This window comes from Ursus arctos, unplaced genomic scaffold (assembly GCF_023065955.2).
Source record: "Ursus arctos isolate Adak ecotype North America unplaced genomic scaffold, UrsArc2.0 scaffold_9, whole genome shotgun sequence".
NCBI classification, from domain to species: Eukaryota; Metazoa; Chordata; class Mammalia; order Carnivora; family Ursidae; genus Ursus; species Ursus arctos.
Genome location: NW_026623111.1, coordinates 11157079 through 11181556, shown reverse-complemented (window position 1 = coordinate 11181556; position 24478 = coordinate 11157079). Strand labels below are relative to the sequence as shown.

At 41.1% G+C, this 24478-nt stretch overlaps 1 protein-coding gene and 1 long non-coding RNA gene across 8 annotated transcripts in view; one reads left to right on the top strand and one right to left on the bottom strand.

The window, feature by feature from the left end:
• The window catches only part of LOC125280966 (uncharacterized), a 93638-nt gene that overhangs the window by 2778 nt on the left and 66382 nt on the right, over window positions 1–24478 (top strand). For both annotated transcript variants that reach the window (XR_007187869.2, XR_007187868.2), the window contains exons 2-5: window positions 4206–4250; window positions 17789–17858; window positions 19692–19911; window positions 22359–22484. This is a non-coding gene — a long non-coding RNA (uncharacterized LOC125280966). The remainder of the gene's footprint in view (window positions 1–4205; window positions 4251–17788; window positions 17859–19691; window positions 19912–22358; window positions 22485–24478) is intronic.
• C1QTNF7 (C1q and TNF related 7) overlaps window positions 16775–24478 on the bottom strand; it is a 106843-nt gene continuing 99139 nt past the window's right edge. For all 6 annotated transcript variants that reach the window (XM_057309757.1, XM_057309759.1, XM_026514442.4 and 3 more), the window contains one exon: window positions 16775–20387. In XM_057309757.1, the coding sequence (XP_057165740.1) occupies window positions 19756–20387 (632 nt within the window). In that variant the 3' untranslated portion in view covers window positions 16775–19755. The remainder of the gene's footprint in view (window positions 20388–24478) is intronic.

Here is a 24478-nt window from a genome sequence, read left to right as displayed (position 1 = left end):
TTATTAAGTTAATATTTGTCAAGTCCTGGCATACAGTGAAAGCTGTAAGTCTTATTAAATGTGAAAATACAAATGTGGATGTGATCTTAGTTAGCTCAGCCTGCTTTAACCCAGCCATATCATAGGCTGGGTGGCTGAAACAATAGAGATTTATTTTCTCACAATCTGTAGGCTCGGAAGCCGAAGAAGATCAAGGTGCCAGTGCAGTAAATTCTGGTGAGAGCTCTCTTTCTGGCTTGGAGATGGGCAGCTCCTTGCTGTGTCTTTGCATGGCCTTTCCTTGGTGCGCTCAGATGGAGAGAGAGAACTCTCTTCCTTTTCTTACAAGGCCACTGATCCTATTGGATTAGGACTCCACTCATCTGACTCCATTTAACCTTAATGACTTCCTCAAATACTAATCTCCAAAAACAGTCACACTGAGGGTTAGGGCATCTACACGTGAGTTTGTATGAGGGGGGACCCAGTTTAGTGTATAGCAGGTGCTTATTGTAACAGATCATGTATTTGAGGGGATCAAGTGTCACAAGAGATAGGATCTGTTCACTACCCTTGTGCTAATCAACCTTTTGATTATGACTTCTCTGATATTTTAATATTTAGCTAAAAGAAACAAGTTCATAAGAATTACATATGTCAGAATGTTCTGAAATTATTAAAAAGCATAATTCAAAAACATCATTTTTTAAAAAAAATTTCTTATGCAAGCAAAATAAATGAATCTAGCAGATTTGTCTTAAATCAAAATGCAAAAATCTCATTCTTTTAGGGTAAGTGTTTCGAGCTGGCTAGAGTTTTTAATCAAGAACAAGTGTTGAATCACATCATAAGCTTTTATTCCTGCATCTTTTGAGATAATCAAAATATGATTTTCCTTCTTTCATCTTTTAATGTGGTGAATTACATTAACAGGCTTTTGAATGCCAAATTTTTCTAGCCTTTCTGGGTTATACTAAACTTGGTCAAGATAATCAAAAAATTAATTCTTGGATTTAGTTACCAATATTTGGATTATTATTATTTTTTTTTGCCTTTGTGTTCGTCAGTGAAATTGTACAATTGTTTTTCTTTCTTGTGTTGTCCTTGCTTTATTTTAATATAAGGGATATTTGAATCTCATAAAAAGCAAACGAATCTCTCTGTGTGTCCCTCTCTCTTGTTCTCCCTCTGCCTCTCTGTCTTTGTCTTTGTATCTGTTTCTCTCTGTCACACACACACACACACACACACACAGACACACACACACATGCAAACACACATGATCTGTTCTGTAAACTTGTCTATAAAACCGTTTGGATCTGGAGATATTTTTTTATTGTATTAAAATACATATAACATAAACTTTGTTGTTTTAGTCATTTGCCCAGTTATATTCAGATATATTTCACATATAAAATTGCATTAGCTTTTAGGTGTGCAACATAATGATTTATTTGTATACATTGCAAAATGATTGCCACAATAAGTTCAGTTAACACCCACCACCTCACACAGTTACAATTTCTTCTTGCAATGAGAGTTTTAAAGATCTACTCTTCTAGTAACTTTTAAATATATATCTTAGCCATTTTAAAGTGTACAATTCAGAGGCATTAGTTATATTCACCGTGTTGTACAACCATCACTACTATCTCTTTCCAAAACGTTTTCATCACCCCAAAATAGAAACTCTGTACCCATTAATCAATAACTCTATTTCTCCCTCTGGTAACCTAATCCACCCCTTGGCAACCTCAAATCCCCACTCTCTGTCTTTATAAATTTGTCTATTCTAGTTATTTCATATAAATGGAATCATACAACAATTGTCCTTTTGTGTTTGTCTTAATTCACTTAGCATAATGTTTTCAAGGTTTATCCATGTCGTAACAAGTGTCAGTACATTATTTCTTTTTAAAGCTGAAGAATAATCCATGGTATAGATACACCACATGTAACTTTGGGCATTTATGTGCTTATGGGCACTTCAGTTGTTTCCACTGTCCAGTTAGTGTGTATAAAGTTGCAACGAACAGTCACATACGAGTGGCTTTTGGAGTCTGCTTTCAATTCATTTAGATAGATACCAAAGAGTGGAATTGTTGGGGCATGGGGCAATTCATTAACTTTTTAAGGAACTGCCACTGTTTTCCACAGTGGCTGAGCCATTTTGTGGTCCATCAATCATGTGCAATTTTTGCACATCCTTGCCAACACTTGTTATTTTCCACTTTTTTGATGATAGTCATTTCAGTAGGTATGAAGTGGTATCATACTGTGGTTTTAATTCACATTTCTTTACGAGTAGTGATGTTGAGCTCTGTAATTCATTGAGTTTATTGGCTAATCGTGTATCTTCTTTGGAGAATAATGTATTTGTGGAGGGTGGGGGTGGTTGTAGCTCAATTTGTGACCCATGGTTCTATTTCTTTGATGCTTAGAAGCCCATTCAAGTTTTTAATTTCTTCTTCTTTCAGTTTTACTATTATATATTTTTAGGAAATTTTTCTTATTTTTGTTTTAAAATTAATTAGCCTGTGGATTTTCAAAATACTCCTTAATATTTTTAAGCTGGGCCATACATGTAGTTATGTCTTTTTTTATGATTTCAAGGAGTAAAAATCCTGTACTCTATGTTGGTATGCCTTTGTGATTGTTTTAAAACAAAACCTCCAAGTTCTTTGACATTCCTCCCATTGAGAATTGGAGTTTATTTTCCTTCCCCTTGTATGTGAGTGGACTTACAACCCTATTGGCAATCAGGTATTGTGCAAGTGATGGTGACTTGCTGGCTGATTTCTGAGGCTGAGTCACAAAAGAGGATGTGATTTCTATGTTGTTTCGTAGAACTTTTATGCTGAGAGCCTTGAGCTGCCATGTAAGTTTGACTACTCTGAGGCCACCACACTGTGAGGAAGCCACCACACTGAGAGGAAAGGCCAGGTGCACACACTCTGTTTGGCAGTTCTGGTCATTGAGCCACCCAGGCCAGGGCCCCAGACATGTGTATTAGAAGCCTTTGGATGTTTCCAGCCCCTAGACGTCGAGTCACCTCTAGGGTTTGACTTTTCTCAACTGAGGCATCAGATATTGTGGAGTAGCGATTAGTGAATCAGCTGTGCTCTGTTCAAATTGCTGACTTTCAGAATCCACGTGCATAATAAAATGATCGTTTTAAGCCACTGCATTTTGGGGTCATTTGTTACACAGCAATAGTAGCTGTTGCAGTCATATCTTTAAATGGATGAAGAAATGAATAAATGAACAAATGAAATATCATCATTATTATTATTATTTTCTACATAGGACTCTGAGGCATATAATTTTTACCTGTATACCTAAGAAAAAATAGGCAAATGTATTCAGTGCCTTAAAGGGTATGCCACTAAAGCATGGTGCATTGGAACCCACTTTGGGAGATTAAGATATTGGAATAAACATGGAAAAATCATGGAACCTGAGATGAGACTATCATGCTATATTCTCTTTGGAGGAAAGCTGCCATGGCCCATTATTTAGGTCAATAAATGGTTAAAATATGCTTTTCAAACCTCAACAGGTAGAATGTATCATTTGCACCCAGTTCTTGGAATTCTATAATATTTTTTATTGTAGCTGATACTTTCTCCATGAAAGAAAAATATATCACAAGGGAAAACACATCACTAAAATAAAGCTCAACTTGCAAGCTAAGGAATCACCTTCGAATCATAAATGATATAAAACCATGCTCTTCCACATTTGATTCATATTTTCCAATTTACTGAATTATATACATCTCCCTGAAACATAACTTGAACTTTAGCAAATTCGAACCTCTTGTTTCTCTATAGTTCACGGAGAGAAACACTAATTGCCTCAGATATATTGGTTGTGTAGCCTATTTTATTTTATAGATATTAAAACATTTAATTTTCTTCCTCCAGGGCTATGATTTTCAGCTTGTTTTGAATTGCAACGACTTTCTTCTCATTTGCTTCTTTTCAAAACATTCTCCCTTCCTAAGAGAGCTGTCTGAGCTATTGAGAATAAAATGCTGTAAGATTCATCTTATTTAGAGTTTCATGTCATAACTTGAAATAATTGGATACGCTCTTACGTATCAGAGAAAACTGCTGCTGTTAGTATGAATTGTGAATTCTTATATTTTTCTTGTCAAAAAGGTTATTTTCCTCTAATTTTTATATTCTCTCTCTCTCTCTCTCTCTCTCTCTCTCTCTCTCCAGCTACTTCCCTTAAAAGCATCTCACTGCAATGACCTGCTTCACCAGGTAAGGGTATAAATATCATCACAATGCTTTCCTTTTCTAATTAGTTGCTCGAACATGTGCTTGGCTTTATTAGCAGGACATCCAGTATCTCCCACTTGAAGTCTCAATTTCACTTAGAATTGTTCATAAATCTTGAGGGGCTTACTCCATTCAAGGGGCAGTCCTGCATCCAAATGCCAATGGAGAGAGAAGAGAGGAGTCTGGTTCATTCCTGCAGTAAATGGCCCCAAGAAGGCGGAACGTTATTGCTTTCAAATGCATTGATGTATCTGAGAGTCCAAATATTCAAACCAGATTCCTCCCATTTAAGATTTCATGGTTGTACCTTTCAACCAGTGTTGATTTCCTTCTAGGAGACATTTGGCAAAGTTTCAGGACATTTTGGTTCTCACAATTTTGGGATCCTCTTAGTGGCATCTATTGGGTAGAGGCCAGGGATGTTGTTAAAGATCTTTCAACGCAAGATGAAAGGATGTTGGACAGCCCTCCACCCCCTGCCAAAAAAAAAAAAAAAAAAAAAAAAAAAGGCTCAAAATGTCAGTAGCACCCAGACTGAGAAAGCCTGGTTTCTCCAATATGGTTTACACCAATGTAATCTGCCACTGTTCCCCGCATCTGGAGAGGTTTAAGACCTCAGTCACAGGCTATGCTAAACCAGCAACTACACTCCTTCCTCGCCTCCCCCCAGCCGCCTGGGTTCTGATTTGAACCGTGGTCTCCAGTCCATAGTCCCCAAACCCCTTCTTCTCATGTTGGGTGCCAAGTATCCCTTCTGACCAATGAACTCAATTAGGACCATCCAAGTTAATCGGAGAGGTTTTAATGTTGTTGAAATTCAGCAGGAAAGAGTCCTGCACCTAAATCCCTTTTGTCCCCAGGAGGTTCCCTGGCCACTTTGCAAATTGGTTCAGTGATGTCAGGGACTACAGGGGGCATTTAGAAAGGACAGCATCCACCATGTCATAGAAAATCCTGTTGTATCCCCATTTCCCAGGGCAGTGGCTGTCCCTTGTCTTACGTTTGCATAATCAAGAATAGTTGCTCAGATGACCCTTCATTGAAACAAGATCTTATCCAAGGAGACCTGTGGGCTCACTAGACAGAGGAGCAGCTGACTATCTCAATAAAAAATATGCTCTACTTCATGGGGCACTGATCCATCTATTTTTCTCATGTCCTGTGATGCCACAAATTGTAATGTATTTCCTTCAAATGCACCAAATGTTAATTACACTTGGGAAACACGGGTTGCTTGCTAGATTCAATTTAGGAATAACCTTTCTACTGACTCCAGGTCAAGAATTTTCATCTTTGCTGTCTGCATCCATAGCTCCCTAGAAAGACAACTGTGCTTTGTCCTTGCTGCAGAATTCTTGAGGACCTGATGGGGGGAGGATTTGGGTTCTTATATTGGTACAGATGATACATTGATATCACGAGTACCCAGGAACATCTATACTCACTTCCTCATTCCTGTCAAGTTGTGAAGCTATGTTTCTAACATTCTCAAATGGACCAGGGTATAAATAGAATTTTCTTGGACTTGCCTCTGATTTCAATCACTGTTGATGCTTTGGGAAATGCATGGCAGATTCCAAATAACTGTCTAGCAAATAGATTTCTGGAGTAAGAGCCATCTGTAAATTGGTAGCTGCCTGTGTTCTCACTATTTGAGAGATGGAATTTGGAGCACGGGGCAAAGGAACACTTACCACTAAGCACCATTCTGCTCTCTTGAGCTTGGACTCTGAGGCGCTTTGATGTACTTGAGGAATTTCCCAGGGCAGAAGGGAAAGATGGACACTGCCATATGATGCCTAACAGGGCAGGACAGGGAAGCGATCCCACAGGAGCCTGGCCAGACTCATGAGGGTGGCCTGTGGGCCTCAAGTGCCATCATATCTGGTTGCAAGCTTCTAGTAACTCTGCTGTAATTCCTCTCTCTTTTGGGGGAGACCTTATTAAAATCTTTTACTTGTTCTAACATAGTCTTGTAGTGCTGTGGGGAATTACAGAAAGGTTTTATAGCCATCCTTGGGACAGAAGGGTAGGGAGAGGAGGAATTGTAGGAGCCAGAGTGTTGGTATCAGCAGAGATGGCTACAATCCTCAAATGGTAAGTAAATTTTAGGAATAATGATTGGGGAAAGGAGACATGAATTTTTTCACTTACTATATGGAGATTCTGCCCCTTCTCTACCTACTGGGTTATTTTATCATAGGATCCTCAGGTTTACTCACATGTTCTTTGAGCTACCAATATATGCTAGAAGGCTTCAGGCCTGTCTCCTAACTCACATCTCCACTAAGACTGGAGAAGGATTTGCCATCATTAACAAGTTTTCCATCTTTCTTTATCTCCCCAGAGCTTACTGCTAGCATAGTGGTTGACACATTGTTTTGTTGTTCCCACTGGGTTCTCATTACTCAGTGCAATTCCTGGAACATAGTAGACACTCAGTAAATATATGTTGAATGATTGAAGGAACAAACCAATGCATGAAGGAAAGTTTTCATTGGGTTATTATTTGAGGACAGGAACTCAGTATGACTGAGGGTCTGAAAAACACAACCTTCTCTCAAATCATCTGTGTGGACTCAAGAGCCAGTAAGGCTGCTTCTGTGAAACTCAGGAAGACCATTATTAGTGGTAGGGCTCCTTGGGGTAAGTGGTTGGGATGGTAGCTTTTAAGACTGAACTGCTGGCCTCAAATTTTGGATCTGCCGTTTGCCAATAGGATAAAAAGGCGAGTAGCTTCTGGTTTTAGTCAGTTTCCAATTTCAAGTTAAAACGTGTCTGTCCATCTGTCTGTCCACCCATCTGACGGTCATTACCTACTTGTTATGTGGCAGGCTTGGCGAAAAGGACTAGATATTCAAAGACGATTAGGAAAAAATCCTTACCTTCTAGCTGTTTGCCATCTCATAGAAGGGGTGTCTGGAACTGCAGGGTTGTCACTGTCATTCTATTTGTCACGGGCAACACCTGTGGGAGAGTAGCTTTGAAAGGTATGCCAGGCTGTGGGAAGCCATGAAACACAATGAAAGACAGACCTTGGTTCCAGTCCTGTGTTAGCGACCACTGACACGTTCTTCATCTTTTGTAGATCTCTAATTCCTCTTCTATAATATGAGGTGGGCAGAGAAAGATGATCTTCAAAACCCCTCCACGCTCACACCTGGGTTTGTAAAATCTTAGAACATTTGTTCTCTAGCAGAGTAGTTCTCCTTGCTGGCCACTAGAGGTCAGTACCTTAAAAAGCAAACTGGCCACCTTCCATTCTGCCTTCAAAGTAACCCTTGAAGCAGAAGCAATATTACCATTTTCTTACCTTGTTTTGAGAAGGAAGAAATATTCCCAAAGGAACAGTTTTCCTTTTGACATCTCAGAGCCTCGGTCTTGACATCCCTAAATTCCTTTTGCTACGTGCTCACTGCAGAGTTTACTAGCAATCTCAGTGTGAGAAGTGGGATGAACAGAAGATACAGCCCTAGTTATTGAAGTGTTTACGGTTTCTGTACAGACCTAAATGCATGGATATCTGTGCAATAGGATGAAAGAGTAATTGAAAGTGATTCTTCTGTAGAGCAGGTCCCTCAGCTTGTCCAATGTCCAAAGGGAAATAGGTTTTCAGATCAGCTCTTCTCTTAGATGTGGGATGGGAAGGCATCATTGTTTTCCTCTCCCTGAGTTTCTGCCACCCTGAAAAATAGGAACTTCTACTCACTTACTGGCTTGAAATTGCCAATGACTTATCTCTATCTTTCAATGACTCCTTCCCATGGAGGGAGGGAGGAGGGGGAGTTTCGCTGACTGCAGATGTCAAGAGCCTAGAATCCACTGGCCTTTGAGTCACTCTAGGGAGTAGGCTGTGTGCAAAGGGCCACTTGCAGGTATGGCCCACCTGGGGTTCTATGAACTTGAGGTGAGGCAGACCTTGGTCCTTGCTGAGGCTGAATGGAGAAGTTTCTGATCTGCAGGACCAATAGTCCCCAAGGTCTAGACCAGGAGACAACCATTGGGAAGTTTCTTTCCACCTCATATCCAAATTGTTTTCTTTGATTTTGTACTATCAGTAGGAAAACCAGTATTTTGGTTCGTTTGCAAGTTCTGAGAGTATGTCTCAGTTGGTTCAGCACTGTCACAGAGGAGTGGGATTGAGCAGAAACTTGTCTCAAGTCCTATCAATGAAGGCGGGTTCATATTGCGTCCTCACAGCGCATTATTACTGTTGTCTTGTTCGTGACATGGCTGTTGTGGGGTTTAAGCAAGAGTAGGGCTCAGGGTTGTCCTTGAGGACATAGGATTAGGGAAAGAAGAAGAATATAGCCCTCTTCCATTCGTCGTCATTTTATACAGCTGAAAACAAACTAACGCGAGTATAAGGACAAATAGTAGAAGTCATTAAACTACAACTGAGGAGTGTGTGGGAGAAAGATATTTCTTCTGCTTTGTCCAAGGCATACTAGTGGTGCAGAAAGAGTTGGTATTTGTTTCAGTGCTAGCTGGTGGTCCTTTGTCCCTCTGGCTGCTCCCCCCGTCCTTTCCCCATCATATTACCACCTCACTCGCATAAAGAGAAAAACAGAAATGAAAGCTCCACGGCATTACTCCAATAATAATTAGATTCATGTACATAGAACTTTCTGTCATTCATTTATTCATCCATTTACTCATTTATCTCACATGTATTTACCGAGCATTTATTATGTGCCAGGCACTGTTTCCCTGCCCTCAGCTGGCGTTTATTTGAGAGCTGACAAAGTGCTATAGCAGGGATGTCAGTGCCTCTCCCATATTCCCTGGGCCTTAACCAATTCTGGTTGCTCTGGTGGATTTCTGAGTGTCTTACCTGCATCTCTGTGCCTGACAGCCGTTTCCAGAACCTTGGAAAGCCGCTCAGCTGGAACACCGGTGCATGCCCGAAGTGCTGGGGAGTGGTCCTCACCCAGCTCTTGGGAGTCGGTCTTTAAATGCCCCAGCTTCCACTCTTTTGGGGTGAGCTCATTCTGGGATGTGCGTTTCATCCCATTTCCTGGAGCTTCCCCTGGCGATAAGCTTTAGGCAGCTACTGTAGCAGTTTCTTATTAACACACCCATGACTTGTCTCTGTTTCCTCGTCTCCCTACTGGTGTTTCCTGTACCTCTCGGATGAGCTACTTACACTCAGATTTTTGCCTCAGGTTCTGCTTTTGGGGGAAACCAACTAAAAGAGTCACTTTTCACATACATGATCATATTTGGTCCTTGAAAAGACCCTGTGAAGTTATGAACTTGACATAATGGTACCCACACAGCCTTTTGAAAAGAAAAAAATACGGAACAACCCCCCAGTCCCCCAACATCGCCTGCTGATGACCTTTGCCCAGGCAACCATGTTTTATACCAGGTAGTTACAGTCCTAGCTGACAGGACCAACAGATGCTGATGGAACTAACAGCCCATCCCTAGACTGGCGCCTTGGCAAACAGAGGCCAGCTAAGCCTTGAGACCCTCAGTCTGGGGCAACTAAGAGAGAATCAGGCAGATTGAGCTATTGGAGCTGAAACAAAAGACGTCACGACCTAGCACGGTACTCCAAGAGAAGGTGGGATTGTGTGAAAGCAGGATTTACGAGGTAGAGAAGATATATAGAGGGAGAGGACGCCAGTGAGTCGTGTGAGAAGCCCACGGTGTGCAGAAAGAAGTGGAAACGTGAAGAGAAGTGGAGTTAAAGTCATTGCTGAAGGTGGGAGTCAGGACCTGCCACGTCCTCCACGGAGGTCCTTAAGGACAGTTGGAGCCATCCAGCTCCCACACAGTCTGGTCAAAGCAGGACTCCTGTGCCCATTATTCCTGCTCTGAATTTGAAAAAGTTCTACTTCATAAAAGACAGTTGCCATGTTTTACTTTTAATTGAGGGTGTGAAACTTGGTGTGATCTTGCTTTTAAGAGTAGAATTGGAATTGGAATTGGAATTCCAAAGAGTTCCATTAGAGCCGAAAGGGAAACCGAAGGCTCATGTAATTCTGGGAAGACAAGCAATTTCTTCTGAAGGGTAGATTCTTCTCAGTGGATGATGGGTGATGGCAACTTGGTTGAGCAGGGTCCTGAGGATGCCCATGGGCACAGTGGGAAGGAATACAGAGATCGACGAACGATGTCCGCCGTGAGTTCAGAGAAAGAAAGGCAGTTCCATATTTTCCACCATGGATCTAATCTGGAAACAGACTTACTGAATTTAGATGACTTGTCAAAAAAGTCACACAAGGCTGGTTACTGTAATTTCCGGGGCTAGGTCTTACATCTTCTGACTTTCCACCCAGCTTTTCTTATGTCTTTCTGATTCAGTTAAATTTAGTTCTTTGAAGCTCTTTTGGGAAAGTAATAATTTCTTCTTATAAGAAAAGCTGCTTCTTGTTATATGAAAAACTGTGTGCACAGGCCTTCTAAAGTTTACTTGGGGGGCACCTGGGTGGCACAGCGGTTAAGCGTCTGCCTTCGGCGCAGGGCGTGATCCCGGCGTTATGGGATCGAGCCCCACATCAGGCTCCTCCACTGTGAGCCTGCTTCTTCCTCTCCCACTCCCCCTGCTTCTGTTCCCTCTCTCGCTGGCTGTCTCTATCCTGTCGAATAAATAAATAAAATCTTTAAAAAAAAATAAATAAAGTTTACTTGGATTCACATTACGCCTTCGCAGGTGAATTCTAGGGGAGTAGAGTTGCCAGAATTAGCAAATGACAATACAAGTCTTCCAGTGAAATACTTGGGGCATCTTTATACTCAATAATGATTTGTTGTCCTACCTGAAATTCAAATTTGATTGGGCATCCTGAATTTAATCAGAATTTTATGCCTAGGGGGAATCAAGTGGGTATGGACTGTGTGTGTGTGTGTGCATGTGTCTCGGGATATCGATGAATATGTATTCTGGAACCTGACAATCTCACCTACCAACCATATAGTTATTTTTTGCCAACAGTCTGACCAACTGGACCGCCTCAGGCAGCTGTAGTTTAATTTCAGTTGTGAGTATAGTCAGACCTGGGTGTTTTCTGTAGAAAATCCTTGCAACTCCCTTCATTATTTCAGAGTAATTTCAATAGCAACAGTGATACACTGCCGTGCCAAGAATGTTATCTGAAGCTGTGGTAGGGAAAGATTACAGAGACTTCGCCTTTTCCTGCTGCTGATTTCAGCCAAGGCAGCATCTCACGAGTAATCTGGTAAAAGATAATGTATGAGTATCTATGCAACCCCTTAGAGTTTATGATTTTTCTCCTTCCAGTGCTTTCAGATCCTTTCTTAGAATTCTGACTAGACTGAGACTGTTCTATTTCAGTAAGTTCTGCCGCCATCATGATGGCACTGGAGCGAAGCCATGGCCATGGTCTTCTTCATATTCCCGCTCATAAATGCCTTTGCCATCCGACAGACGCATCGGTTCGGAATGACTTCATACTGTGGCTAATCCATTGGGTTTATAGTTCCGGACTAATAAAAACTCAATAAAATGATGTCAATTCAAGACTCATTTCCTTCCCTGTTCAAGTTAGGGTGGGATAATTTTAAAAATGTATAAACTAAGATTATTCTGGTTTATTCTTGCTTTAAAGAATTCTCTGGAATAGACATCCAGGTATGCCACCAGAAAATTTAAAGGATGATGTCATCTCACATGTATCCTACAATTTTAGTTTTTTTTTTTTTTTCTCTCTCTCTCCTTAGACTTTGCTCAGCAATCCTTTGGGAGCATAATAGTGTACAACTACCCTGACAATCCAAGAGCTTATATAAAAACATTTTATGTAAAATAAGTAAAATACGTTTATTACAAAAAGGAAAATAAAAATCAAAAGGAAGGAAATTAAAAAATCCCCATTAATCACTTATTTTCATTCAACTTTTTCTTTTTCGGGGGAGGGCACTTCCTTACTTTATTTTCCTTTTTAAAAAGATTTATTGAGGTATAGTTGATAAAAATATCGCACACGTTTAATATGTATAACTTGATGTTTGGACAGAGGTTACACCTGATTTACTATCACCACAATCACAATATCCACCACCTTCAAAATTTTCCTTGTGTTCTTTTGTGGTTTTCTTGGTTTTTTTGTTTTGTTTTGTTTTTGTTGCAGTTGTTGTTTGGGATGAGATCGATCTTTAAAATACATTGAAGTGTACAATACCCCATGGTTACCTATAGATACTATGGTGTACAGTATCATCTCCATTTCATTGGTGAAGAGCTGATGCGTAGAGAGGTGAAATAACTTGCCCATTGCTGAACCCAGCACTTTATTAGCAGGACAAGGAGTCACATCTCACTGCTACCATTTGTAAACCATTCTGGAAGTGTGTCCTACTGAGTTCAAACCCTTGTTTTATTCTTGATTGCTTTATTTTTTTATTGCTATTTTTTTATTATGTTAGTCACCATACAGTACACCCCTAGTTTTTGATGTAAAGTTCCATGATTCATTACTTGCATATAACACCCAGTGCTCCATGCCATACGTGCCCTCCTTACTACCCATCACCAGCTTATCCCACTCCCCCACCCCCTTCCCTCTGAAGCCCTCAGTTTGTTTCCCAGAGTCCATAGTCTCTCATGGTTCACTCCCCCTTCTGTTTACCGCCCCCCTTTCTTCTTCCCTTTCTTCTCCTACTGGTCTTCCTACTTCTTATGTTCCATAAATGAGTGAAACCATACGATAATTGTCTTTCTCTGCTTGACTTATTTCGCTTAGCATTATCTCCTCCAGTCCCGTCCATGTTGCAGCAAATGTTGAGAAATCGTTCTTTTTGATGGCTGAGTAATATTCCATTGTCTATATGGACCACATCTTCTTAATCCAGTCATCTGTTGCAGGGCATCTCGACTCCTTCCACGATTTAGCTATTGTGGACAATGCTGCTCTGAACATTGGGGTGCATATGGCCCTTCTCTTCACTATGTCTGTATCTTTGGGGTAAATACCCAGTAGTGCAATGGCTGGATCATAGGGTAGCTCAATTTTTAACTTTTTAAGGGACCTCCACACTGTTTTCCAGAGTGGCTGTACCAACTTGCCTTCCCACCAACAGTGTAGGAGGGATCCCCTTTCTCCACATCCTCTCCAACATTTGTTGTTTCCTGTATTCTTGATTGCTTTAATTTGAGGGGTGTAAATTGTATGTTTCTCTAACACATATAAAAATCATTCAACTTTTTCTATGCACACACACACACACACTCTAAAAGTGGGATAATTACCAAAATACTTCTCAGTAATCCGCTTCATTCTGCTTGTATTTCATGAAGATTTTATGATGCCAATGCATTTCCATCCTCATCACTTTTTATGACACTCCTGTTGGATGAATGTATCACAACTCATTTAACCAATATTCTATTATCACTTAGGCTATTTCCCAGTGTTCCGTATTATAAACTTCCCTGCAAGGCTCCCTCTGGAATGAAACCTTTGCACACCTTAGTAATTATTTTCTTGGCATACATTCCCAGAAATTGGAGACTTTGTGATTTTTGTATCTTAGACAAAACACAAAAGAAATATTTTGGCCATAGCAAGAGGGAACTGGGATGAGGGCATAGTTTCTCGCTGCTTTTCGAGTGCCTTTGAGGACAGGGTACTCTTCAATTAGGGGATGCCTCGAAAAGGAAAAAATGTCTTCCTTGGAATGGTGACCAGTCAGGTGGTTTATGTGTGCCAAAAGAAAAGATCACCTGGAAAATGGCTGTTGGCAAACAGGTAGATTGTGAGGACCGAGCAGACTCTGTCACCATGACCAGATTGTACAGAAATGGTTCTCAGCTGGGGACCGTTTTGCCCCTTAGGGGACATCTGGTAGTGTCTGTAGATAGTGCTGATTGCCATGACCAGAGGGGGCGCTATTGCACCTACTGGGTAGAGGCCAAGGATACTGCTAGGTCCTACTACGCACAGGACCACCCCTGGAACAAAGAAGGATCTGGTTCAAGGTGTCAGTATTGCTGAGGCTGAGAAGCTCTATGGAGAACAAAAAGAAAAGCAATGTCCGTGTATCTCTGGAAACCCCGGCACAGCATTTAAACCCTCCTCATAGAACGTTTTATGTGTGTGCGTGCTTTAAATTTTTTTCTCCAAAGGACTCTTCAGTTACCCAGCATATTTGGCATATCTTAGACTTAAGTACCAACCGCAAGGAGGGACACAGGAGGCCTGTGCACCCTAGAGTCTTGTTTGCTCCTGGCTTCTGTGAGGATTAATCTGGACAAGAATGTGTGTGTGTGTGTGTGTGTGTGTGTGTGTGTGTGTGTGTCCTAACTATAAGGACTGTCTCGTGAGGAAAATGGAGAGGAATTCGGGCTGCCTAATTTTTCTCAGCATGATGACAAAACATGGTGATGTAAAAGATGGCCTGAATTCTCCTTGGCAGAACTAAACCACAACCATAGACTCGGCACCTGTCCCAGGGCTCATCTTTGTTTCTTGTGCAGAGAAAGGGAGGTTCATGCAGCTTTGTCTCCCTAGAGTTTGCAGAGCTGCCTGGTCAAGCCTCACTGCATATTTTGATCATGTAGGAGACAGTCCTGATTGAGATGGGTTTAGCTGAAATAGGAGGAAAAGGATATTTATAAGCATCAAAGGAAGAGGATGGAAGGATGGGCCACTTTTCTCACAGTGCAATAATTTATCTGTGAAACACATGTAAAAATTGAGGCTAAAAAGAACTTGGCGCTGATCAGTTCATCACGTTTTTTGTTGAGCACATATTAAGACCAGCATTGTGTACAGCCCTTGAGTATAAAAATGAACAGAATAGATAGCCATATGTAGAAATATATGGGCAGAGCAGGGGCACCTGGGTGGCTCAGTCAGTGAAGCGTCTGGCTTGATTTCGGCTCAGGTCATGATCTCAGGGTTGTGGGATCGTGCCCCACGTCGGGTTCTGCATTCAGCGTGGAGTCTGCTTGAGATTCTCTCCCTCCCCCTCTGCCCCTCCCCTCGCTAGCACTGGCTCTCTGTCCCTCTCAAATAAATAAATAAATAGATAAATACAATCTTGAAAAAAAAGAGAAATATATGGGCAGTGCAGTGATGCGTGACTGCGGAATGGACGGGTGATCGGAGAAGGACCTTGCATGATGATTAAGAGCAGACTCTGGTGCTCAACTGCCTGGGTCTTTGTGACCCTATTTCAGTAACATGTTTCTTAACTTTTTTGTCTCTCAGTGCCTTCGTCTGTAAATAGAGAGAATAATTGCTGTGAGCACTGAGTGAGCTAATGCACATAAAGCATTCAAAATAGTGCCGAGCGTTTGCTACAGCTGTTGTGACTCTGCACTAATTCCCAGATCATAAGGAAGATGTGTGAGGTCACCTGATTCCTCTTGGGCACAGGGGAAGAGGACTATTAGAGAAAAGGAAGTAACGTCCTAGCTGAGTCTTAAAGGTGAGCTAGGCAGGCAGACAAGACAGCAATGGCATGATGAGCAAACGAAATGGCATGTGCAAAGGCCCTGAGGCTCACAGGAACAAGGCATCCTAGAGCTGTGGGTATCTTGCATTTGCTTGGATTATAGGTTCGTGGGCTGACTTTCGGCAATGGGACTATAAAAGTAAGCAGAGGCTGGATCCCAAAGGGCCTAATGTGCTTTGCTAAAGGGAGTTTATATCAATATTCAGTAGGATGTCTTCTGCAAGTGGTTGAAAACCCACCTGAAAAGGGCTTGGTAAAAATGGCATGGAACGGCTACCATAACTGAAAAGTCCAAGGGAAGCCGGGCTACAGGCATGTCTAATGTTTGAATGGTGACTCTCTTCAGCTCTGTCTCTATTCCTGTGTGTGGCCCCATTTCAAATGGTATTATGCTCTGTGATGGTAAGATAGCTCGTAGAGGCTCACAGGCTCAAGTTCGATGGGAAAGAATGAGATTCTCTCCCAGGGAACTCCCAGTAAATCTCAGTCTCTGATTGAGTCACCTGAACCGATTATTTTGGTGAGTAGAATGCTATGCTCTGATTGTTCAGGCCAGTGATTTATATAGTATAGGAGTCACTTCCATTTAGAAGTTCAAAGACTTAGCATGTGAAGGAGGGTGGTCCTTCAGAAGGAAATTAGGCATGAATACCAGAAAAAGGATATGGAATGAATACCAGATAGCAAAGCCCCCAAAATTTCCAGTCCCCTTTCATACTGCAGGGATTGGAGGGCCACTGCTGGCCTTTAAGCTGTGGATTGACTAGGTCCTATCTGTATTTGTGGAGAACGGATTGGAGGGTTGCGGCTGGAGGCAGAGGGACAGTTAGAAAGTTTTTACTCGTCTAGGGAAGTAACAATGAGTATATGAACGAAACCTTGGCATTGGAGATGGAAAGATGTGAGGACTCAGAACTCTAAGTGTAAGAGCCGGAACCATTAAGAATTTTATACTGAACCCCCCCCCCCCCCGCCAATGTCCCTTAGGTTGGCTTTGGCGACAGGGTGGGTATGGGTGTTTGCTGGAAGTGGAGGCTACAGAAAGCGCAAGAGAGGAAGGTATCAAACAACACGTTAGCCAATTTCCAAAATATTTTTATGTCCATGATCTTTTTTCACAGAGTGGCAGAGAAGAAGTATTTTCAGAGTTTATAGGACATTTTTTTTTTTTAATCACTGCAAACAACATCATTCACAGTGATGCGTGACCCGGGAATGCCGTTCCGCATGCACCGGTGCAAGGAAACACACGTCCCAAAGGTGTGCTACACAGGCACACGCATGTTTTGTGCTGGTCTCACTTTTTAAAAATTTGTTTTGCTCTTTTATTCTCACCTGATTCTGACTAATACATTCTTTCTGGGCTTTATCTATCTTTGCAAGTGACTCTAAATCCTTTCTGGAACAAGATGTTATATAGTTAATAAATCTCTCTTAATAAATATTCATTACAAGTCAGCCCTTACAAAGAATGATTGGAATGAGACTTAGAATTTTTTAAAATCAAAATCAGTCATCTATTTTTTTATGCAAATACCCATAAATGTGGATAAATGGTATCTGTCATTCTTTTTTTAAGGAATAAAAGACACCTATGTTTGCTTAAGGAGTTTGTCCTTTTAATACCAAAATAGTCTTTCCCACTTTAGCTGTCTGGTCCCCATTGCCAGCCAGCCCACCAGATATTTCAAAATAAAATTAGTCTTTGGGCCTAGACCCAGCTGAAGAAGCACGAGTTTTAAAAAGCTACTTAAAATAGGCTTTGTAATGAAAGAAACATTTAAAAGATAAGTAAACAATGTCCACAAAATGTTGCATGAATGGATCACGATCAGAAAATATTTAAATTACACAATAATCTCGTGGGTCATGACTGTCTGCAATAACTCCTCCATTTCCAGTTTCGCCAGCAAATCCCATGGTCTTCAAAGGGCCCATATTTTCATGTTCCCCAGATGAGCTTCTGCTGTTGGCTGTTTTTTTACACTCTGTAGCCTGGCCTTCCAGGTCCAGCTGTTATGTATAAGCAGGTGACTATCTCAAACCACTTTGTTTTCTCTTCTTTTCCACTTTCATTGCTCTTGGCCTTCCAGACCTGTGTCCTGACTCTGAAGGAGAGCCACCAATGGGCAAAGCATGGCAGGCAGAAGAAGATGATGGGAGGTAGGTCTGCCGATGGGAGAAGCGAGCATTGCCCTTACACACAGATGCTCGATCACGGCCAGTGTCACCTCTGATCATGGCAGCACCCAGCTCGGGAACACACAGGTGCTCCATGGTTCCTCATAAATGAAGTCCACATTTGTCAGGCTGGCATTCGAGGCTCTTCTGGGTCTCTGTTCTTACTTTCATGCTTTGTCCCCATTATTACCTCTGTCCCCACTTTGGCCACTCTACGTCCCACCTACCCCGGAAGGTGCAGAGAACAGAGGAGATTTCCTAAACCCTCCTCTCTCACCCCTCAATTTGAGAGTAAACCTGTTCCTCTCAGCATTTCTTCCAGAGCATTTGTCTCAGTGTCCAGTGCAGCACTTAGCATATTTTAGCCTGCTCATTTCCAGAATTCTTGGTATTTTGTGTATGTGTGTGCATGTTATTTCCTTTCTCGTGTCCTTAGAAATTGGGTGGCAGGGGCTGTGCCCCTGCATAAAAAATGTTTATTAAATGAATGAGCCAAGAGAGAACACATGGAAGGAGGACTAGAAGCCACCACAAGCAAGAGAGTAAGGGAATCTTATGACTGTCAGCTATGGGGATGGCAGATGGGAGAGAACCCTGACTGAGATGGAACGGTCTGGAACTGTGTTGCAGTGAGGAACAAGACGCCCACCCTGAGAGACGGTGGGACTGTGGGAGCCGTGAGACTTGGAAGGGACGGTTATTTGCTCAGACGTCTGGTCTCTCTCCTTCCTCCTCCTGTTCCCCCCACCAGTTCACTATAAATAAGTGGACACATGCTTCCCTTTACTTAAATCCAATACCTTAGAAATCCGTGAGAAATAATGCCTCCTGACAATGTAAAGTAGTGGCCTCATTTGTGCACAAGCTAAGAGGAATAATAATTGCCTTGGGTAACTGTCCAGCTAAAGGATTTAGGAGAATGTCCTCCTGGCTGATCTCAGTGACTTGTTTCTCTTCATTTCCATTACGCCTCCTGGACCCCCTCTATCTCTGAGTTTTTTTTTTTTTTTACCTCTTCCCGATGGCAAATACCAGTGGTGTTTTGAGGATGAGATTGGGGGTGAGTGCAGCTGCTGAATTCATGTTTTTCTTTGTATCCCTCCCACACACAACTTAGAATGCTTAGCGTTTTTCCATGTGTGAAAGCTTCTCTGACCCCCTTCTCCAGGATAGAGCAGCTCCCACGTGCGTCCACTTTGAGTCAGTCCGTCAGGTGCTCATCTCACTGAATTGTGACAGTATGCTCGTCACACACCAGCCTGTATGAAGGTAGAGATTTTGTTTTAACTCACTATTAAATCTGACCCACCACCACAGTGTCTGGGTCACACAGGCCTCCTAAAGAGTTGTTGAGTGAATACGTACACGGTTGTGAAGGAACGAATAATAAAACAAAGGAAGTTATCCCTTCACTTTAGCTTGCCTGAAATTACTCAGTATCTCTTACCTTTAGTTTTTGACTTTTGAGAATTGTTAAAGACTTTGTCTAGGGTGTTAGGATTCTCTTAAATAGCAAGGAAAAATGTACTTTTATGACGATTAATGAGACAATATCATTGCCAGCTGATTTTATCACTCAGGGAGTTTAATAGAAAATCTGTTAACATTGTCTTTAATTTGTTTAAATATTTATGAACATGGCTTTTGAGAGCATTCTTATCTGGGGTTATTGTTTTATAGAATTCATTTTGGTGTGGTTTCAACCATTTGGTGGTTCATCTTGTTTTAATAGATGCTGCTAGAATTCTCTGTAAGTGCTTTGGAATCTGAGTGGGAGTCTTTTTGGATCTCATTTCTGCTTGCTCCACCTTCCAGGGCCCCAGATTAAATCAAAGCGTCTGCCACAAGAATCTTGGAACATTCAGGACATGAGTCCTGATCACAGCTCATCATCTTCTGATATGGAATCTAGATAATCTGTGTCAACATATAGGAGAAATCCAGAGAACAAGCTGTCTGCCCAACCTGGGTCTGAGAAGAGGCCGTTCTGGTCAGTGAAGAAGATCTCCAGCCAGACTTCATCTTCTGGCTGCAGGTAGATGACCGTGGACCCCGAAGCCACGTCATGGTTCCCTGTGTTGGCGTCGAAGGTCTTTATCCGGTACTGCCCATTGTGGACCAGCCCGATTGCCAGATGCTTATTCGCCAATGTGATATCATAAGAAAAGTAATAGATCCCCGGGAAGGCACAGATGAACTTCCCTGTCGCGGGGTTGTAATGCTCTCCCTCATTGAAGAGGACCTTGTTAAATATAATAGGTAGCCTTTCTTCTGGGTAGCTGGTCGTGATGCCAACAGAAAAGGCAGATTTGAGCACAATGCTTCCACATCTACAAACTCCAGGCAGCCCTGGGTCCCCTTGCTCTCCTCTGTCCCCCTTTGCTCCAGGAGGCCCAACTGGACCTACTTCTCCTTTTTCTCCCTCTGGTCCAATGGGTCCTTTCTTCCCAGTCTCTCCTTGGTCCCCTTTCTCTCCAGCAAGGCCCAGTGGTCCAGTCTTACCTCTCAAACCTTTAAAAAGAGTTTACAGTTTAATTAATGGTTCCTCAAAATATACAGTCACAAACAGCACGCCCACACAGTGCCAGCACACCCTAAATGTGTGTCTCCAATCAACTTTCAACAGTACACCACTAAATACTAATGCATCTTAAAAAAAAATCACTGATGCATTACAATGGAAACAGAACATTTTCATCAGAATTTCAGGTTAGTTTTCCTTAGTACATGAGAAATCATTTAAATGCTATTTTGATGATGGATCATCTGCAACAAAATCAGTCACATACAGTATTTGTCACTATAGGAGAAATTCAATGAGCATAATGATATTATTCCCCAGAGTGGGGTCATGGGGGCAGGCAGGACCAGATGAATCCTTAGACGCTGTTTTGTCTTATGCCCCATTCTACTCCTATCAGTATCAATAATACAAGAATTAATGAAAATCAGATTAGCTCATATTTATTCAACATTTACTATGTATCAGGGACAACACTTTGCTCACAGGCATTGTCTTCTTTAGGTCTTGCAAAAACTTTATGGATTAGGAAATTATTATTGCTTCCATGGCAGATGGGGAGACTGAGCCACAGAGAAGTTAGTTTGCTCAAGGGAACAGCTAGTAAGTGATAGAGTTGTGACCTGAACTCATGCCTGACTGACTCTGGAACCTGAGCACCCCCTGGGGCAGGGGCTAGAGTGTACATCGTAAAGTGCTCCTGGCACATAGTGAGGGCTCAATATGCTGCAATAACCAAGCAGCAGTGACGGCCACCACTGTGCAGTAGTTCTTTTTTGGAGGAGAAAACTGAGTCCCGGAGAGGTGAAGAAACTCGCTTCTGTAGCAAGGCTAGGACTGGAATCCAAGTCCTTGGGTAATGATGCTTCCCCTTTGTCAAAGTGCCTCTTACCTTTGGGGCTGGAATCAAGAATCCTAAATTCTGTTTGGTTCTGCAGCTAAATGGTTGTATCATTTTAGGCAAGTCCCTTAATTTCTCTGGGTCTCCTTATATATAGAAAAGACATAATATCTGTGAAAGGATTTCAACAAATTCAAAATCACCACAGTGAAATATTTTCTGTTTGTCCAAATCTTTATAACTACAGATCAACCATAGGCTAAATGCAGAGAAATTGTGATCGTTGGTTGAAAAGGATAAGCAAAATCTATTTAATTTTTTAAACCATATATATATAAATATATATATATATATATTGAGGTGGTTCTATATGTATAAACCATATATATATATATGTGTATATATATATATATATAATAACAAAGCATGAAAATGTCATTTGATTTTTATGGTCAAATCCATTCCATAAATAATGTTTGTATAATGATATACCCTCAAAAAGTATCCAAATTATTGGTAATTTATGATATACTTTTGTAGTCAGGGAAAAATATTATTGATATACTGTGTAGTTTCACTCTTAACTATGTATTTGTCCTCAGGAACTTTTACTAAGCTAGGCCTTCTTATCTTGATAGTGCTCTGGTATCATTTATTTGAATATTACATGTATATCAGTGTATAAACTTAGTTATTTTTCAGTTATTTGGCAAATGTAGGAATGAAATGTTCTGGATAATATAAATTTGAGGAGACTTAATGCTTTACCCTTAAAATGTATGATATTTTGTTTTAATAATTTTGGAAAGAGGTTATTAAACTATTTATGATGCACAGAAGATTCTAAGAATGAACGAAACCCTTTTTTTTGGTGACCGGGATCAGTATTATTACTGATCACAGAACTGCCTTCAAGCTCTAAGTGGCTTTTGTTGTGAAGTTGAAAGTCCACTGGTCCCAGCCAGAATATAGCCTGGTATCTATTTCTTGAAATAAGGCCATAATAGTATGATCTTTTGTTTCTTTTTGATAGAAATAAAATATGAATACTATTTTACTGTTAAATTTATTTGTGAATCAAGGACCACAACTTCTAAATTGTTATTTTCATTTTCAATAGGAGCTTAACTTTTACTGTCTCCATGACTGGCCTTTGACATAATAATAAAAAAAATCTGACATCAGCAACAATTTCAACTATTAAATTTCATTATGTACTCCAATCCTCCTGCCTCTATGACTTTGGGTAAGTCACTTCTTGTCTGTGTTTCAAATGCTGCATTTGTCATATGAAGAATTGGATTTAAGTCCAATCTCAGTGTTTGGATTTTCTATGGTTATTGAATCAGATAATCAGGGATTAGCTATAATAACTTGAAGTAATTCTTCCTGTTTGCATGAAGGGTTTGCACCGGTACTAAGGGCCAATTAATGAATAATGGAAAGAAGGGATACATCACTCTCCCTCTTCCTATTCAGTTAGACATATGGTTGGGTAGAGAGGAGAATTATGGAGTAGTGGTTAGTCTACGCTTAGGTACTGACACTTGGAGAGAAAGAATTTCTTCTTAGTTCTCTAGGAAATGGGCTTACAAAGATTTCTTCTTCAGTGTTATTTTTCTCCCATCCATCCATCCATCCATCCATCCATCCATCCATCCATCCATGGATTTATGTGTGCATGTGTATGTGTACATACATCTAAACCATGTAATATTGATCGACCATCTACTACATGCTAGGCACTGTGCTAGGGGCTGGGTGGGACCTTGACATGAACGACACCTGTTCCACCCTCAAGTTAGCTGTTACTATGTATTATACTGTGATCTGCAAATATGGGTCATAGCTAAGTTCAGGAATATCTAAAGCCATATAATAAGCTAGAATGATCTGTTTCATGAGGTGGTTCTAGTGTTATTTGAAGATATATATAGGGATGTGCATTCAGATTAAATTAAATGGTGATATTATGCTATGAGAGTCATTGCTATAGACCAGTGAGGGAGGCAGATATTTTTAACAGAACATTTCTCATTTGGTATAATAAGTTCTGTACTTACAATTTAAAGTAGAGAAGTCGGACAAAACTGTGCTTGATTCTGCTTGCACTGGCTTAGATGCATGTGGTGGTGATGTTTACCAAGGTACATGAATGAGAAGATGTATGTGGTGTCATATGAGGGGACAGAAGAATCAAAGGCTACCAGCCGCGTTGTCTCCAGTTTCAGCTGCATTAAAAGCTTGTCCTCAAAGCTCCAGAGCTCTGTTACTGTTGTTTGTAAATGGGGTGTGTGTAACATTATTATTGTTGATTGTAATAATTTCTAACAGGATTATGGTAGACATTAAGTACTAGATGTAAAATTCCTGACACGGTAAGTTCTTAATAAATGGCTATGATGATGATGAGTATTGTAATTATATATTTTTATATTGGCCTCCCACACCCCCATGTTTGTCTATCAAGGCAAGGACAATGTCTTATTCGTGTTTGTGTTCTCATTGTCTAGAACAGTAATAGGGGACAATTTTACCAGGGACAAATCTACACTGCCCACCAAGGGATGTTTGGCGATGTCTGGGGACATTTTTGTTGTCATGGATGGTAGGGATGCCACTGGTATCTAGCGGGATGCTGCTAAGTGTCCTACAATGCACAGGACGGCCGTCCCACAGTAACTAATTATTTGGCCCCAAATGTCATTAGGGTGAAGGCTGAGAAACACTGGTCTCGAATAATACAAGGTAGCAATATGTACATAAGAAGCTTGTTGAAGAATAATGCATGGGTGGATAGATGAATATGGGGGTGTAGCTGGCCTTGTATGGTTAAAATTGTAGCAATTATGAACGTTCAGTTTAATATGAATGCATATCCACATACCTATTTTTAAATGACACTAGAACTATCTCATGAAGCCCATCACTCATTTCTGGTTTATTATATGACTTTGGATATCCAGGAACTTAGCCATGACTCACGTTTGCAGAGCGCTGTGTGATGTGTCATGACAGCTAACGTTTCCCGAGTGCCTACCACGCGGCAGCTTTTCTACCAAGTGTTTTATGTGTATTGTTGTGCTTAATCATCACATCATCCTTACTACCCCCAATTTACAATGAGGGAACTGAGGCTCAAAGCAGCTATTTGCCCAACGATACTAAGTTAGTCATTGAAGGAGACAGGATTTGAGCCTAAATCTGACTTAATGGAGCATTACTCCATTGCCTGCTTGT